At 41.1% G+C, this 18,297-nt stretch overlaps 3 protein-coding genes across 5 annotated transcripts; 1 reads left to right on the top strand and 2 right to left on the bottom strand.

Moving 5' to 3' along the window:
* Positions 1–825: 825 nt before the first annotated feature.
* Positions 826–3,917, bottom strand: LOC116037229 (DET1- and DDB1-associated protein 1-like). The gene is made up of 5 exons (XM_031281032.2): positions 3,539–3,917; positions 2,748–2,828; positions 2,524–2,575; positions 1,485–1,546; positions 826–1,354 (listed from the first exon to the last, which is right to left on the bottom strand). Exons 1-5 carry the CDS (start codon positions 3,545–3,547, stop codon positions 1,250–1,252), a joined length of 309 nt encoding a protein of 102 aa, XP_031136892.1. The 5' UTR covers positions 3,548–3,917; the 3' UTR covers positions 826–1,249.
* An 870-nt stretch (positions 3,918–4,787) lies between these two features.
* mrpl34 (mitochondrial ribosomal protein L34) lies at positions 4,788–18,271 on the bottom strand. 2 transcript variants are annotated; one of them, XM_036004828.1, is made up of 3 exons: positions 18,227–18,271; positions 7,226–7,307; positions 4,788–5,529 (listed from the first exon to the last, which is right to left on the bottom strand). In XM_036004828.1, exons 2-3 carry the CDS (start codon positions 7,279–7,281, stop codon positions 5,211–5,213), a joined length of 375 nt encoding a protein of 124 aa, XP_035860721.1. In that variant the 5' UTR covers positions 7,282–7,307; positions 18,227–18,271; the 3' UTR covers positions 4,788–5,210. The 2 variants fall into 2 exon arrangements, with proteins under 2 accessions (XP_035860721.1, XP_031136891.1); XM_031281031.2 differs by lacking the exon at positions 18,227–18,271 and having other exon boundaries at positions 7,226–7,489.
* On the top strand, positions 9,386–17,198 carry abhd8a (abhydrolase domain containing 8a). Of its 2 annotated transcripts, none has more exons than XM_031281030.2 (5): positions 9,386–9,727; positions 13,198–14,030; positions 14,220–14,390; positions 14,564–14,780; positions 14,900–17,198. In XM_031281030.2, the coding sequence occupies exons 2-5, from the start codon at positions 13,207–13,209 to the stop codon at positions 15,098–15,100; spliced, it is 1,413 nt and encodes a 470-aa protein (XP_031136890.1). In that variant the 5' UTR covers positions 9,386–9,727; positions 13,198–13,206; the 3' UTR covers positions 15,101–17,198. The 2 variants fall into 2 exon arrangements, with proteins under 2 accessions (XP_031136890.1, XP_031136889.1); XM_031281029.2 differs by lacking the exon at positions 9,386–9,727 and adding an exon at positions 12,633–12,730.
* Positions 18,272–18,297: the final 26 nt, after the last annotated feature.

The raw sequence follows: 18,297 nt of genomic DNA, 5'->3' as shown, positions 1-18,297 counted from the left end.
ACTTATGTAGACTTACATTAAAACATGCAGATGGTATGAACAACTACAGCTGTAAACCCTTAAGTAGCAGCAGAGCAGCTGCATATTTCAAGAGATATTTAGCGGATTTAAAACCAGCTCTGTGTCAAGTGTGTGTAGATGAATGGTGCGTGGCTTCCCTCCATAGTCGCAGTGTACGGAGCGCCCAGCTGAGCAGAGCAGAGGAGGGCTGGCGAGTCCGTCGATCCGGCGGGGTCTCAACAGAGCCTGGCTGCTCCGAGCGCCGTGCACTGGCGCTATGGGGCGAAGCCACAGTTCCCCTAAACACACTGCCCACACAAGAATGACACAGAGCTGACAATCTGCAAGGTATCCCTTTAAAGTGCTCATATTATGCTCATTTTCAGGTTCATAATTGTATTTAGAGGTTATATCAGAATAGTTTACATGGTTTAATTTTCAAAAAACACATTTTTGTTGTTCTGCACATTGCTGCAGCTCCTCTTTTCACCCTGTGTGTTGAGCTCTCTGTTTTAGCTACAGAGTGAGGCATCTCACTTCTGTTCCATCTTTGTTGGGAGTCGCACATGCGCAGTAGCTAGGTAAGGACTACTAGCCAGTCAGAAGCATGAGTATGAGGGCGTGCCACGCTAGCAGCTAGGCGAGCATTATAACGTGGGTTACAAACTGACGCACGTTTGTCTCTGAAGTAAAGGCTGGACTACAATAGAGCTGTTTGGAGCAGTTTGTGAACAGTGTTTTCTCTGGAAGATGGTAAGTCCCTTTGGGGTGGACTTTGGGCTTTTTCACTTTGTAAACCTATAACGTGCACAAAAAAAGATATACAACACAATAAAGGAAAGGGAAAAAGCCAAAAAGCATAATATGAACACTTTAAAAGAAAACTGTGAGCATAAGTTAGGAAAAATCAGAGGGTTTGAGGAATAAGGAGGTAGAAGTATGTCATTTTTTTACACTATAAAGACTTAAATCTGAGGCAGAAGTGTCTTGGAAGGAAAGAAAATACTGGTCGAAAGTAGTAAATGAACTGAGGAAAAAAGGGTTTGGTTAAGGAGGAAATCTGAATTTGAATGCAAACATTATGACCAATGTTTTTTGGGGACTAACGTCATGACGGCTGTGGTCTGGACTGTAATGGATCCTTGAGGGCTTCAGCGTCAAGGCCTGGCTTTGCAAACATTTATTCCGCATAATGCATTTTGTTTGTATAGGTCAGTCTCTGCTGGGTGTGCATCAACAGCACAGCAATTCAAGAATCCTCGTTCAGTTCCCGACTGTCAGTTCTGGCGATTTTCCGCGGCGGCGCCGTGTTCTCCCCCTCTCCTTGTTCCGGCTCTCGCTTTTTTGCTGAATTCTGATAAAGTAAGAAACAAACAGATTTAACAAATCCTAAACAACAAAACAGAGGCTATCTACTGTCATAAACAATACTATTAGCACCAACTTTCCATTAGATTACATTAACTTGAATGTATAATCTTTACCTTTTTGTCCCACTGTTGATGAAGATATCGCAATAGGATGTTTGTCTTCTCTGTGACTATGACTGAGGAGAGACAACAAAGACATTGATTATATGATGAGAGGCAACATTAAAAAGGTGCAGAAAAGTAAGAATGGTGTTAAAATCAGCTGTTTCCGTAGAGAGCATTGACTTAAGGCCCTGACACACCAATCCGATTATCGGCCGTTGACAGTCTGGCGAGGTCAGTGACTCGAGTCTGTTTGGTGTGTTCCGTGCCGTCGTCAGTCGGAGGAGCCGTCGGCTTTAATTTGGGCCGATTTGACTTGTTGAATTGAAAGGCGGGGAGCTGGACTCAATGGCCAATCCGATTGGTGGAGCGCTAACCCGGAAATGATGAGCCTGACTAACGCCTAACGACAAAAATCTTTTAAACTGACCTTTGTCGATCTGAAATGAAGACAGATTCAGAAAGTGCATGGCCTATTTCTCGCTTAAAATGTTTTCAGAAACACGTTTCGGTGAACTATCTTCGTAAAATATGAGATGGTATTCCGAACGAAGCCGCCATTATGCCCGGTTGTTAAATCTGGGAGAAACCAGACCCACGTGACGCGTCCAATCAGCTGGCGGCTTTTTTTGGGGGGCAACAATACAGATTAGCGCCGCCTGCTGTTATAGAGACGTATTACGTCTCGCGCACGCGCAGAACGTCAAGTCGGCGTCGCTTCAGTGTGTTCTGAGGCATGTTTTTTTTACCAACTCGGGGAGGCAGTCATTCCGACTGCCTTTTCTGCCAAAGGTCGGCCGTCGGGTTGGTGCGTCAGAGCCTTTAAATAACAAGTTGAGTAACGACTACACTGTCACCCTGGAACCGAAGGTGATTTCCTCTAACAGAAGCCTGAAAAACAGTTCATTACTTAGCCAAACATAGGTTGTGATGTGTGCTTGGGGTATACTCTTTTCCTGAGATATAACTACAATATGGAATATATTGTGATAGTAAAGTGTGCTGTAGTTCCCCCTGCTCTGTAAGCTTTTGCAAAAGTCAACGCACTTACTCTGCTCTGATGGATAGTCCCGGGTTGGAAGATACACAGATGGTCGGCGGTTCTAAAACAACATTGAGATCCATGTCAGTCTATAAATTAGCTAGAATTATGTCAGACAAAAAAAAAGTAGCGCTACCATGTGACAACATTTCTTGAATTTAAAGACCTAAATCACACGGACAGTGACAACATGACTTTATCACAGCATTTTGAGAACAAATGAGACGACTTACTGATGCTTTACATACAGAGTCTGCATGGAACCTGCTGAAATTATTCTTGTTGTAGACAGGTAGTCCCTTTAAGAAATCTGACTGTGAGCAGAAAAACAAACAAATATGAACAAAAGGTGGTAAAGCCAACTACCATAGCCATAACTTGGTAGTAGAGAACAACTCCTACCCTTTACATGTATCTAGATAACGTGGCAGTAATGTGGTATAAGGGGACACAGTATTTACAGTAACCTACGTCGTACTTGCCACCACGAAAGCAAGTCTATCGAAGGCGATAATGGCAATTATATTTATAAAGTACCTTTCATTACACGTAAACTCAAAGTGCTTTACATTGAAAGACAACATGTAAAAATATATGCATAAATAACAAAAATAAGAACAAAGTATAAGTATCAACACAAGACAACCTACAAAAAAAACAAGCATGTGTGACCATACAAACACACACGCACACACTAACCAAAATCCTAAGAGAATAGTAAAGTTTTGAGTTTGCTTTGAATGTGGAAACAGTTGTAATGGACCTCAGGTCATCAGGCAGCTTGTTACGGAGATCAGGACCACAGTAGGCCTAACCGAAGGCCCCCTCGCCGGTCCTGGATCTAACTCTGGGTACCGTTAACGTTACAGCTAGCTAGCTAACGTTAGAAGACCTCTGCCTGATGACCTGAGAGGCCTGAAGGGGTTATGATCAGTGAGCAAGTCAGAGATGTACTGAGGAGCTAAACCATTTAGAACCAACGAGTTAGCACATACTGTAAACAATTAAGCAAAGAACCAATTACCTTCTCCATTTCTGTCCGAGTCACGCTCTTCGTTCGTTAACTAGCTAGCTAGCTAGCTAGCTAACGTTAGGGGGAAAAGGAGCAGATGCTACCGTTTTAGCTAGCTAACTAGCTAAGCCTTGTTGTCTTTGTCGTAGCCAAGATACCGGTTTGTTTACCCGCTCGACAGCTTCTTACGATTTGACTACGTATGACTTCGATATGAGTGCATCACGCCACTTCAATCAGCTGGAAACGTCCAATCATGTAAAGGTAATTACACAAAAACTGAAATCGAACGTGCTTTGAAGCTATCTTGCTACTAGTTCACAACTCCATTTTTGTTGTTCGTCTTTTCGGGGGCGGTTACCTTCAAAGATTCGACGTACCTCAGTGGTAGATGCGTTAAGTGAGATAAACAGCAATGCGCTGATTGGCTAGAAAGCGATTATGTAACAGACCAATCTCCCAATACAAGGGGGGTTGTGTCATGAAGCCCTGATGAAAACAACACAAGCACTTTCTACAGCATGTACAGCATGTATTATAGATGTCTCAACTGCTGTCGCTGTTCAGTTATTGTTTAGCGGATGGGCGAGCCTCGGTACTGATTTTATAAAAGAAGCTGTGCAACAGCAAACTGCTCTAGAACTCTAAATTATTGACAATAAAACTGTGACTAAATGCCATAACTAATTACAGATCAAGTTCATTAAAGTACATTTTAGCTATATGTCAGTTTCTTCATGTTTTAAGTGTTCATATTAAATGCATACATTTAAAGTAGCTGGACATTAGAAGGGTATAGATACAAATTGCAGCTTTAAAATCAGTTCATTGAAAAAACTACAAAATGCATGGGCTAAATCTGCTGGCAAACTGTATGTTAATGCTACTTATGTAAAATGTTTTACTGGATGTTATTCTGCCATATAACATTCTCAATTAATGCCTCCATTTGCTTCTCATGTGATTTTCACAACTTCTCATTTTCAACAGTCTTTTAGCTTGAAAATGAAAGGCGACTAATACAATTCTGGCTCACCCTGCCTGACATAAGAGAGAACCCCAAGGAAACACTCACTAAAAGTTATATTTCCCCCCCAGCTCCTAACTCTCTCTTTATACTGCCTTCAGTTGAATAAACCTACAACTTCACAAAATCAGTAGAAGGCAGCAAACAAAAAGGTTAAAAATTTGTCTCTTGAGGCAACAAAGAACAAATCCTTTGTCCACAAATCTTTTTTTCAAACATAAATGCAAATACATGTATATTATGCAGGGATGTTTTTTTTTTTTTTTATTTTCAAGTCAACCAGAATTGGTGTTTTCATTTGAGATCAACTAAGATGACATGACACTGATCTTTAGAGACACATTTTGTCTCTGAATCAAATGACTTCATACAGGCAAAAAAAAAAAAAAAAAAAAAAATCCATACATCTGATAACATTTACTGATAATGAACAAAACATTATGGATCAAAAATAACTGGGTGAAACTATCAGGTTTCTTTTTACCCAAAGCAAATAGCCAGTTTTCATCCTCCTGCCCATTATTATTGCGGGGTTGGGGGGGGAGCCAAGCCCAACTGACGCCCAGTATCACCAGTTAACCTAACACACAAGGTCTTTGCTGAGCACCGGCAGCATTTCTGAACCAATGTCTTGCAGATTTTTCCAACAGGGATCCGTCAGTGTGAGAGTGATTTCCGTCCCTTCAACATGCGCCGTAGAAGCAGCTCGATGCCGCTCTGAGAGCTGATCCTCTTGATCCAGCCGTGGGTCCTCTTGCGTTTGATGTTCTTGGGCTGATACTCTGTGCCTCTCTTCCGTGTCCGCACCTGCTGGTATTGCCACGGAAGCTGTTGGAACACTCCTGAACCCTCAGCTTGTGAAGAAAGTGGCCCACATCTGGAAATCAGAGGTCCTGCAGCTGCTCTGGGCACAATCCAGTTGCTGAATAATCTAAGGTGAGAGTTGCCAGTTACTGCAAGGTTCCCTGCAGGAATGCTGTTGACAGATCACAGAATAACATGTATTATATACAAATGTTATTCTTTAATATCAACATTATGCCGCAATAACAACAAGCTGAAATACATTTATGGTGCTTCATCTGCTTATGTGTGGAGTAGTCTCATGAACTGATCCCAATGCCTTTGTGTCACTGTCCACTATCAACACAATTATGACATGTATGTACAGATTGAAAATACATTTGAACTGCTACTTTAACTCACATTTGTAATACTGTTATAATCTGAATCAGCTTTACTGGTCAAATAAGTGTGAACACATACAGGTAATTCACCCCGGCTTTTTGTTGCTCTTAGAGTACACAGATATACAGTGTTCAGCATAAGTGAATACACCCATGCTAAAGTTGACTAAAAGAGGAATAAAAAAATCATCTTTTGGAAATTGATCTTAATGACTTAATTAAAAAAAATATGGAAAAATCCAACCTTTAGGGACACAATTTTTCTTTGTGAATAAATGTAAATACAGGGGGCATAAGTAAGTACACCCTTATGTTAAATTCCCATAGAGGCAGGCAGATTTTTATTTTTAAAGGCCAGTTATTTCATGGATCCAGGATATTATGCATCCTGATAAAGTTCCCTTGGCCTTTGGAATTAAAGTAGCCCCACATCATCACATACCCTTCACCATACCTAGAGATTGGCATGGTTTTATTTCAGTTAGCCTAATAGCTGGTTTGATTTGCATTGAGAGATGATCTTATGGAAAGTACCCCATGCCAGTCTCTAGGTATGGTGAAGGGTATGTGATGATGTGGGGCTATTTTAATTCCAAAGGCCAAGGGAACTTTATCAGGATGCATAATATCCTGGATCCATGAAATAACTGGCCTTTAAAAATAAAAATCTGCCTGCCTCTATGGGAATTTAACATAGGGGTGTACTGACTTATGCCCCCTGTATTTTAAGGAATTATTTATTTACGATACATTATTCATTCACAAAGAAAATTGGTGTCCTTAAAGGTTGGATTTTTACTTATTTTTTTTAATTAAGACATTAAGATCAATTTCCAAAAGATGATTTTTTATTTCTCTTTTTTGTCAACTTTAGCCTGGGTGTATTCACTTATGCTGAGCACTGTAGACATACGGCTTAAAACAGGGACAGCAAAGCTGAACAAGGTAAACATAAACGTTTGACTTCTATGTAAAGATAAAGTTTGTATATATATATAAAAAAAAAGGTATATAGATATACACATGTGTACAGGATTCTAAACAGTAAGACAATGCAAAAGTGCAAATATGGTGCTGAAATAAATGAAGTATTAATATAACAGGTTGCATCTATATCTGAGGTAACGTTAGGTGGATATGATATAGGCTACAGTGTGTATTTGACAGATATTTATATGTTTAACACTATTAAATGTATCATTTACTTGATGCTTGGTGTTACAGGGTTAGGGTTAATTACAGCAAACACTGCCTACATATGTAAATCAATACTCGTTCATATGTTAACATGAACTTGATTAGCTGTCATTAAGCTATAATAGAATTAGCAATCGCTAACTAAATATAGGTATCTAACGTTAGCTATCTGCATGATGATTAGCTAACGCTGCTAACGCACTGCTAAGCTTGCTTGCCGTTGTTAGCATCGTAAACAAACACTGGCTCTGCCGTTTGTCGAGCATGAAAACACGTAAACTCTGTTACCTGGTGAAATTAGTTATTCCACGCAGTCGGGAAAAGGATGACCGTATAATGTTCATCTTTAGATATTTGTACAGTTAGTTACAGACATGAGGACATTGAATGTCACAGGTCTGCCAGCCACCATGCGAATATAAAGCAAAATGATTGGCTTAGACTTTTCAGCCAATCGAAAGGCTTGTTGCTGGAGCGATAGGTGCGTCATTACATCCATGGCTTCAATACCCTAAGTAGCGCTTTTCAGGTTAAACTCAAACAGTTTATCGACCCACTGTCACCAATTAAACGTTTTATTGGCAAGGATAACGGCTCTAACTTTAACGGGCACGGTTTGAGATTATCGTCTGCCAGATGGGAGATACTAAACTATAAGCAATGGGATTCAAATCGTATCCACTATGCAGCCCATGTATTTCATCCACGATGCAGCCTGAGAAAAGCTCTGCCTGAAAGATTGTGTTCAGGGTATAAACTAGTATGCTTAAATGTACTGTTTTTCAATATCAATTGCAATTAGTCTTAGTCAAAATATTGTCAAAATTAGATAAATGTGTTAGTCAGTGCACCACTGCTACCAAAATGTAACCCCCCCTAAAGGCTAAATAGTCAATGTGTAGGAGTCTACTAAAATTGTGTTTCCTCACTTCATTTCTCATATACAATCACCCAATAGTAATGTAAAACATTATTTTAAGCGTTCTCACGGGTATCCATCAGAACCTATGTCATACAACTACGAGTTATATAGTAGGTCTACATTTCTAGATATTTTTTTCCCTAGTAACTACCTTTCCAGTATTTAGGCTACCATTGTCAGCTGAACCTTACAGTAACAATTGAACTGAACAATGAATGTGAACCTGAACCAGATTAAAGCGTCAGCATTATACATTACAGCAAATGTCTTAATACAACAAATTGATCTAGGAATACTGTAGAAATGAATGAAAAACAATATGGGCATCTTTTCCACCACCTCAGTGGCCATTCAAAAACTACTGTGTACTATTGCATGCCATCTAGGCCTACCTACATAATATCACTGTGGGAAAAACCTTTTTACATGGTGACAGCATCCCCTTCACGCCACTGCTGAGATGTCCTCACAAATGTTTGAAAAGATTTTGTTTGGATACATTCTTTTTAATACACAATCAGCGTGTTGATAAGAGACTATGTGTGAAGATATTTGTACTAATAGCACACATCTGAATTCTATACACCGGTAATGAGATGTTAGGCTATATGAGAGGATGAGGGGTACGAAAATGTATTTATTTTATGGAATAATGATTGTCATTTGAGAATTGTGTCGAAACAACCGAAAAAAAACCCCTTTAAGTTCTCATCTAGGTACAATACAGTGCAATATTTATAGGCCTATTATGTATTGTATATTATACGAGTTGTAATTTAAATGCTGTGTTGACTCAATAAGGAAAATGCCCTGGATGCAGTTTGTGCGCTGATGTGGAATTGTAAAACATTTTATAGGCTATCTGGCAGGTTAATTGGCCTAATTGATTTTTGAACCATTTAAATTAAAACACCAGTGCGTGCCATGCATATACATAAAGCAGTAATTGTTATTTACATCTGCTGCCAAACAATAACACAAACAGCTGTTGGCTCCCCGCCCCATAAACGTCACAGCTGGCCAGATCCGTGACAGGCACCGGGCTGTCCCAGACTGTAGGCTATTGCTATACCAATGTGTTGATGTGAGTCCAAGGGTAAAAGAGGGACACAGCACATTTTAATCTAATTATTTAAAACGTAAAAATGTCATTTCTCCCTTCAGCGACGCAGCTATAGGCCTACTACCATAACACGTGTCAGTTTATGATGAGCAGTGAAGATGCTTTAAACCCAGGTGTGGAATTTGTAATGTGGGATCACACATGCAGCCCTGATCGTGGTCATGTGTTCGCCTATTTAGATAATTAGTTGGACTATCATTTTATCATAGGCTATCTGTCACTCTCCCTGACCGCAACCACGCGCACGCACGCACGCACGCACGCATTTTGCTATTCTGTCAGCCTTGGCAACAAGGAAACAAGCCTCTCCCATTGGCCTCCTCTCGGTGTTCAGCTGTCTTCTATTCGCCCTTCTCACTGCCACTCAGGAGCGAAAATGCCCGAAGACTCGTGTTGCTGCTGCGGATACAAGAACAGCAGGGCTGGGTAGGGTCTGCTCTGAGTGCGCAGTGGATGCTGAGGGAGAGAGGAAAAAAAAAATTGTTTGTTATCGTTATGGGTATCTTACTGAGATGCTGTGGCCACACTTTTATGGATGCATGCTTTCTCATCAATTCAAGCCCCTCCAGTGTTCTGTGGTAACGGACTAATGAGGCCAATAAGAAGATTTTACTATTTTGCAGCATCTCTAGCGTAGACAAATTGTTGCAAGAAATGCAACGTTTTCTCTGTTCAGTTTCGTCGGCCCTCATCTTTCGGTGCAGATAGGCTATATAATCACCCATAATCACCACTAATTCTGCAGGTAAGGAATCGATTTTTATTGCATTATATTGTCTAATTAGCTGTGCAACATATAGCAATCAGCGTCAATAAACAGCTGCACAATGACTGCATGCATTTGTTCTGTGACAGAGCAAAAGTAGGTTAATGGCTCTATCAATAATATACACGCAGCAATTATGGCCCTCCACACTGGTGCAGTGTGGAGGGCACCAGAGTTATTTGTGATGCGACACTATTAATTGGGCATATGTATAACACTTGTAAAAATGCATTTTCATTCTGAATGTGAGACATGCATACCAACAATGCTCAATGATTTAGCCTACGTCCATTTATTGAAATATGGAGCCTACTACTCTGGTTTATGGCTTGATATTTTGGCTTGTAGAAGCAGCTATAGGCTATAGGACATTTGTGCATTGGGTCTTATTTGAACAGAAAGTGATAATTTATGCAACTATATACGCATTTCGTGTGCAGCTATATCATGTCGGACTGCGCCGTACTGTAGTGTTTGTTATGGAAATAGAGCAGCACACTGTGTACCAAATGTGTGTCAGCCTACTGTAAGACTTGGCGGATATGACCTACATAGTCTGCAATGCAGACAAACAAATTCACATGGATGATGATGAGTAACCTTGAGCCTGTTGGACTTTAGGGTTTGTGGATCTGAGATACTGGTCCACTTGTTCTCCTCAGCCATTTTTAAATGCTGCTTGTCCGTGTTGATGGATAGCATGCCAGGAGGAGAATCCCTGATTGAAATCACAGGGCTGCTAATGTAGTTAGATTTGTGTTAATGAGGAAGTTCTGGCATCTCAGCACCAGCCGGGGTCATCCAAACTGCTAAACATGGTTAGGTGATATCCTGCTATGTTGCCAAAATGTTCAGCGTTATCTCGAATGACCGCCTCTGAAAGGACTTTCCTCAGTGGAAACCTTTACCTCATCATGTACCACTTGTAGCTGAAGTGGCACGACTGATTGGTTCATAATAAAAATGACAGAATTGGCTTCAAAATTGAAGACCATCACAAATAGATAGATGGATAGATGGCTGGATGGAATTGATACTTGGACGCTCCATTTGGATGTTTGTGGAAAGACCGGCCTCTCGGTCAACATTCACTTGGCTCCAGGGTGTAACTGGATAACACTTGATGCACTGACCTTCAGACCATCCTGCCACCAACAACACCACACACACACACACACACACACACACACACACACACACACACACACACACACACACACACACACACACACACACACACACACAGGTTTGTGGCACTATCTTTGTGAGGACCCATTGACATAATGCATTCCCTAACGCTTACCCTAACCTTAACCATCACAACTAAATGCCTAACCTTAACCCTTACCCTCACCCTAACCATAACCTAATTCTAACCCTAATCCTAAAACCAAGTCTTAACCCTCAAACAGCCCTTTAAACTTGTGGGGTCCAGCATTTTGGCCCCACAAAGCTGTCGGGACCCCACAAGTATACTGGACTCCTGGTTTTTGGACCCCACGAATATAGTTAAACAAGCCCACACACACACACACACACACACACACACACACACACACACACACACACACACACACACACACACACACACACAGACACATGAACCCTCCTGTGCAGATAGGGTTAGGTAAACCAGCTCCATTCCCCCTTACTGCAGTGCCAGGCTACTGAAGTGCCGTGCATTAAAAGTCTGTTTAATTAATTTACCTTAACCAAGCAGTTGTTAAAGCCTTGACCTTGACTTGAACAACTGAGTAATGAGATATGATTTGTTTCAATGCATAGGCTACACTATGGGTTTGAATCACTGCGTACCTCATGATACGATACACGATACATGGCTCACGATAATATCACGACACAGCAATTCTGCGGTAATCAAAATATCGCTAGAAAATCCTATAATGAATAAATTGCGATATCGCTCTAACTATTACTACAAATTGCCTGTGAAAAGGTTAAGTGCAGATTTTCTCTCTTTAATCACTGCATGTCCAAAATGACAGAATTAATAGAGCGACTATGGGTCCAGACTTTGGACTTAAACGTGGCTGGGGCATCTGTTATTTTCCTCAAACTGCTGTCCACCATCCCGTTGAAAACCTCTTCCTCTTCGGCTAGTTAACTTATGTTCAAGTTTCCCTCGTTCATGTGTCGAGCACCACCTCAAGGATCCATGAAGTAGCCACGCTGGGAGCAGGGAAATTTCTTTAGAGCGCCTTATTTTATTCATTAAAATATTGATATTTCACCCAGTGTATCGATTATCGTATCACACGAAAGTTGGACAACGATAATATACACTTTATATGACTTTAATCTGGAGAAAATCAATGAAAACAAATCCCCACAAGTCACAATTATGAGTATATATTCACCATGTTAAAGTAAATTTACAATAATGCATTCATTATATTATGTCCCCCACTAACATCTCAAGATGCCTAGATGTCATGCATTCATATTTATTTTAAAGTAGGGAGCGTGATTGAAGCCATGATCTAAACTACATGTTATATGATATGTTATGAGCAGTAATGTGAAATCTGCCCTGTGGGCAGTAATGTGCATACTGCGCTCTGTTTCTGTAACCAGGAAACAGTAAAGCCTTATATAGATGTGACTCTTCCCACTCTGTTTCCTAGAGATAACCAGCCTGTGTATGAAAAGTGAGGACTAATGATGCTTTATTTGCATAACTGCCAAAATGCAGTTTAGATGCTGCGACTGGACTTGCTGGGCAGGAGAACAAAGATAGTTTCCCCCTCATCTCCTTTGGAAAACTGCTATCACAGTGATGCCCTATGACTGGCATTTTCTATTTATATATATCCTGGTTCTGACCATGTGATAAAGAGGGGTTATTAATAGCAAACGTCTAGGTCAGTCACTGACATTGAAACTCTATAGCACAAATATTGCTTTGACGTTGTCTGTTTATGAACTTGGAATCCCTGAATGTTAAGCTGCTTTGTCACCCAGGTGAGTCGAGCTTTACAAAGGCAGTAGGAGCTGCACTTACTGGCTATGGTATTTTGAATTTGCATAGCAGTCTGGAGCCTGTTAAGCTGAACGCGTTCCTCGCTCTTGGTGTGTTTCATGTCACTCAACACTGGCTGCGGACTGATGAAAGGATAAAAAAGACCGTTTCATTGTAACTGTGTTGCTAGGAAACAGCTTTGTTCCAATTTTACAAGGATCTAGCTGGGGCCCAATTTCTTCCTGTTGAGCTGTTAACATTTGCAAACACCGCGACAGGAAATAAACCTTAAAAACATATAATGATTATGTGAGGGGAAAAAAAAGTGTGAAAAGCTAGAGAAAGGTAACTAGCTTCACAAACATGGTCTATTTTGTACCTTGTTCATAAACCTACATCTTTCTTTGTTATATTTCAAATTAAGCATCTGAGTGATGATCTTGTTGTATTTGTGTGAATGTTTATGCAGGGAAGCACCATGCTGACCAGTATCACTGAAGGGATACTATGCTGCCTGACTGGGAAGGCTGCCAGTCTGGTCTTGCCCCTGGAGTCATCAGAACCCTCTGATGGTTTTGAGTTTGTGGAGGTGAAACCTGGGAGAGTCCTGCGAGTGCGGCACATTATCCCCGAGCGTCAGCCCGTAGTAACGGAACAGCAAGTTGCGTGCAAGGAAAAGACGGACGGTGATGAGGATGATGATGACAGCTCTCCTGAGGATTATAGCGAGAGCAATACCGGCAGCAGTGTCCACTGCAAGAGGAAGATCACAGTCTACCGCAACGGCCAGCTGGTGATTGAGAATCTGGGTGATGTTCTGCACTCTGAGATCTTGCAGTGTCAGGATGGGGACCTGGAGCCTTGCAGCACTGTAGAGGTGGAGCTGGCTGACTACAAAGAAATGCCCTCTTCTCCAGACCCCAATCCTGTTCCTCCTTCACTTCCTTCACCTCATGGGGAACAGAAACCCGCTCCACCTCCTCGTCGCCGCCGTCGCAAGCCCAAGCGCACAGTGCAAATCGACTCAAAGAGGGTGATCTCGAGCTGCAAAGGGACGCACTCGGACGTAGCGCTGTTCTTCGTGCACGGTGTGGGAGGTTCTCTGGACATTTGGGGCAGCCAACTGGACTTCTTCTCTCGGCTGGGCTATGAGGTTATCGCACCCGACCTGGCGGGGCATGGAGCCAGTACTGCCCCACAGATTGCAGCAGCTTATACTTTTTATGCCCTAGCAGAGGACCTTCGTGCCATCTTTAAGAGATATGCTCGTAAACGCAACATACTCATCGGTCACTCATATGGGTAAGGATCTATCCATCCACCTATCCACCTATCCATCCATCCATCTATCTATCTATCTATCTGTCTATCTATATATCTATATATCTATCTATCTATCTATCTATCTATCTATCTATCTATCTATCTATCTAGTAGTGATTAACATGCTGTTGTTAACATGCGGTACTTTTCTCATCATATCTCTTGCAGAGTGTCATTTTGCACCTTCCTGGCCCATGAATATCCTGATCTGGTCCATAAGGTGGTGATGATCAATGGAGGGGGTCCCACAGCTCTGGAGCCCAGCCTATGCTCCATCTTCCAGCTGCCATCTTGTGTCCTGCACTGTCTGTCACCCTGTCTGGCCTGGAGCTTCCTCAAGTAAGATCTGCATTTGTACTGTGCCAAAATTGACACTAGAGACAGTGACACACCACAGTAACTTCTCTCGTCGCTGACAAAAAAAAGCTTTGCCTGTTGATGTCAGAACATTTGAAAATTGTACATAGAAAAACCTTAAAATGAACCTCCTCTCTTTTTTTTGTAACCTTTAGAGCTGGATTTGCCCGTCAGGGTGCTAAAGAAAAGCAGCTGTTGAAGCAGGGCAATGCCTTCAACGTGTCTCCCTTTGTCCTGCGAGCCATGATGAGTGGCCAGTACTGGCCAGAGGGGGATGAGGTCTACCATGCCGAGCTCACTGTGCCCATCCTTCTGGTTCATGGCATGTGTGACAAGTTCGTGCCAATGGATGAGGACCAGCGCATGGCAGAGGTAAAGTGCATCTTCATGCGTGAATGAGTGCTGATTTATCACGTGATGTTTCATTTGAAATTACGTGTTTGCACTGTAGTACATATCGTAATGTGCATTCATTTTGGCTCCATTTCTAGATCCTTCTGTTTGCATTCCTAAAAGTCATTGAGGAGGGAAGTCACATGGTCATGATGGAGTGCCCTGACACCGTCAACACCCTCCTCCACGAGTTCTTTCTATGGGAGCCTGACATGTCCAGAAAAGACAGCAGCAAGACAGACACAGCTCTCAGTGACACTCTCCACACACTGAAAATCAATAAGCCTATGGACAAATAACCAACGAGGAGTCTAGTTTCATTATGGACCCAAGCAGAAGGCCTTTTTTGGCATGCGTTCTAAAGGCTGCTTCCAGGCTGAGAGCTGTTATAAACAGGGCCACATCTTAAGGATGCGGACGGCCACTGGTGCGCCAAAGATAAAGCAGGACTTAGGCATAGTGCCGACCAGAGAACGACGGAACGGACATAAAGATGAGAGGAATGGATGCAAATACACAGTCAGTTTCCGCTTCGCTTTTTGATACCCGTTTGTGTTCCATTGCATTGTGTTTGCAAAACGACACAATACCTGGAGGACTATGTCCATTCGTGATTTGTGTATGCAATGTATTCGGTGATGAACTGACTACTACAAGATGCAAAAGGTATAAAATCCATGAAATGGTGTGTGAATTCCCTCACCTTAAATATTCTGTCACGTACTGCAGAGCTTCTTTTCTGCCTTTACAAAATGGTTATTAACTTATCATTGGGCACATCCTACATCTGCTTTAAGTGAGAAAATGGCAAAATGATATGTAGGGAATTGAGGAATTATTGATCTGATTTGCCAGTATGATGATGAAGGACAGCTTATAATGAAACGTAAGTGTTGATAATAATAGTTTATTATCAAACACTGACTGGATAGTAGTTGAACATGGGTTAAAGACATCAAATATATACTAATGTACATGCAAAATGTAACTAATAATTGCACCACATGCATATGTAAATTACATTGTGTCAGAAGGAGAAACACAACAATTCGTTGTTGACTTAGTAACCACATCCATACAATGTGCAGTGTACACCATCTCAAACAATCACAGCTATTGTCAATCAAATTGGCTCATCTATTTCCAAATTACAACAATATAGTTACCATAAGTTGAACTCTAAAACAAGACATAAATCCAGAAAGCTAGGTACGTGTACGTTAAGCACAATGTAACCAAATCATCAATTCATATTTGCATGAAAGTTAAGTAATATTCAATTAGGTATTAATGGGAACTGGGTGCAAAACAGATGTTAACAAACATGGATGCCAAAAAAAATCTCTCCTACTTTATTCTAGCAGCTATTTCTGCTATAGTATATGATCTACAGAGGATACAAAGTACCGAGGCCATGCAGAATTTTAAAAGGTATGAGGGTGTGTGTCGGACAGTTGCAATATATTTTGAAAATTGAATTGAATTCCCTGTGCACTTCTCTTTAATCAAATTCCTTTTAATGTGTAAGTATTACTTTGCCTTTATTATTATTATTATTATTATTATTATTTTGAAACAGAAACTGCCATAACAAATTGTGGTTGTATTGACCACTTTAAGCTGCTGGGTGTGTTCCCCAACTCCAGTCCATCCTATTTATCTTATAGTGCTAGACAGAAAGAATGAGCTGAACATTATGCTCACTGAAAGATATTCATTCATGGGTGCTGCTTCGTCTCATGGTTGGGACAGTAAGGTGCGAGTAAAAGCAAAGTCTTATAATATGCTCTCTTACAGTGTGTATCTGTTGACTGGATAGTTTAGAGGCAAAATGTGTAAATTGGTGGATTTGAGACTGGGTTTCCAAAGCTTAAAATCAAATGTGATTCAGCTAAAGGAGACAGCCCCCTAAGAAGGAGACATTTGTACTGAACATGCTGGTCTGTTATATGTATATGCATTTTGACAGGATGCTGATGCAAGATGACTTGTCTTATGCAACTGGAACAACATAGAGAGAAATAGAGTGGAAATAACTTACGTGGCACTGACATCTAAAGACATTATATATTCTCTATGGACTTTCCAAAAACCAAAAAGTGCTGCTGAATATGTCTCCTTCTGTGTGAAAGGTCAGTGAAACTGTATGGACTACCTGGTGCACATGTACTTCCTCTTATGCTAAACGTGTGCAAATTGTCAGTGCTCATATGTGCTATATCTTTTTGTGGTTAACAAAATGTGTTAATGTTATTGTTGCATTTATGCGTGGGTATCATAATATATGCACTGCCTGGATGTAGATGCATATAACATTATATAGCCTGTCAAAACAGTTGGATTCAGTGTATTAATGTGCCTTTCCTGGCATAAAATAAAACCGATGTTCACAGACTACTGGTGATTTTGCTTGTTTTTGAGTTTGCTCGTAGTAATACATCATGACCGAAAGAACGAAATCCAGGGTACAAGCGGCCAAAATGGGTTTCCTCAGGAGGGTGGCCGGCGTCTCCCTTAGAGATAGGGTGAGAAGCTCAGTCATCCGTGAGGAGCTCGGAGTAGAGCCGCTGCTCCTTTTGCGTCGAAAGGAGCCAGTTGAGGTGGTTTGGGAATCTAGGATGCCCCCCTGGGCGCCTACCTAGGGAGGTGTTCCAGGCACGTCCAGCTGGGAGGAGGCCTCGGGGAAGACCCAGGACTAGGTGGAGGGATTATATCTCCACCCTGGCCTGGGAACGCCTCGGGATCCCCCAGTCGGAGCTGGTTAATGTGGCTTGGGGAAGGGAAGTTTGGGGTCCCCTGCTGGAGCTGCTGCCCCAGGAGACCCCAACCCAGATAAGCGGACGAAGATGGATGGATGGCTGGATGGATGGATTGTAGTAATATAATCTGTTTTTCTTCAGTGAGTGTTGGGTGTAACAGCATGACATACATTTTTTTTTTTTAAAGATGGGTTGAGGTAGACGAGATTTATTCATTATTGTGATAATTTCACAAGGACTGAAGCTGTTGGCATACATTACATTAGTAAAATCAGATTATTTTCAATAAATGCAATTTCTTTGCCTATCATAGCAGTCTACCTAATTTAATCAATTCCCCAAAACGTTGTTTGTGTTATTGCCCAGTATTTATTATTAAAAGCGTTTATCTCTTTCTCAAATGTGTTATAATTTAGTAATTACTATTTCATTTCCAGTAGCTTCCATGTTTATTTTCAAATGTTTAAATGGTAAACGGATTGCCTTGTGATCAGTAAGAACAGATGTTTGAGTTGAAACATTAGGCTAACATATTAATCTAATATGTTTGAAACAACCAAAAAAATCAATTATGAATTACCTAGATATCTTATTGTTGGACCAAGTAATTTTCTTAATATTAGAACCCACTCTCTCCTAATATAACTTGAATCCAAAATGCTGCAACATAGACAATATCTCGGCAATTAAGTTAATATTTACAGTCATTACAAAAAAATTAGATAAACTAGATTTTA

Source organism: Sander lucioperca, chromosome 9 (genome assembly GCF_008315115.2).
Source record: "Sander lucioperca isolate FBNREF2018 chromosome 9, SLUC_FBN_1.2, whole genome shotgun sequence".
Lineage (NCBI taxonomy): Eukaryota > Metazoa > Chordata > Actinopteri > Perciformes > Percidae > Sander > Sander lucioperca.
Note: the sequence above shows the minus strand (reverse complement) of the source record. Positions and strands in the feature narration are given on the sequence as shown.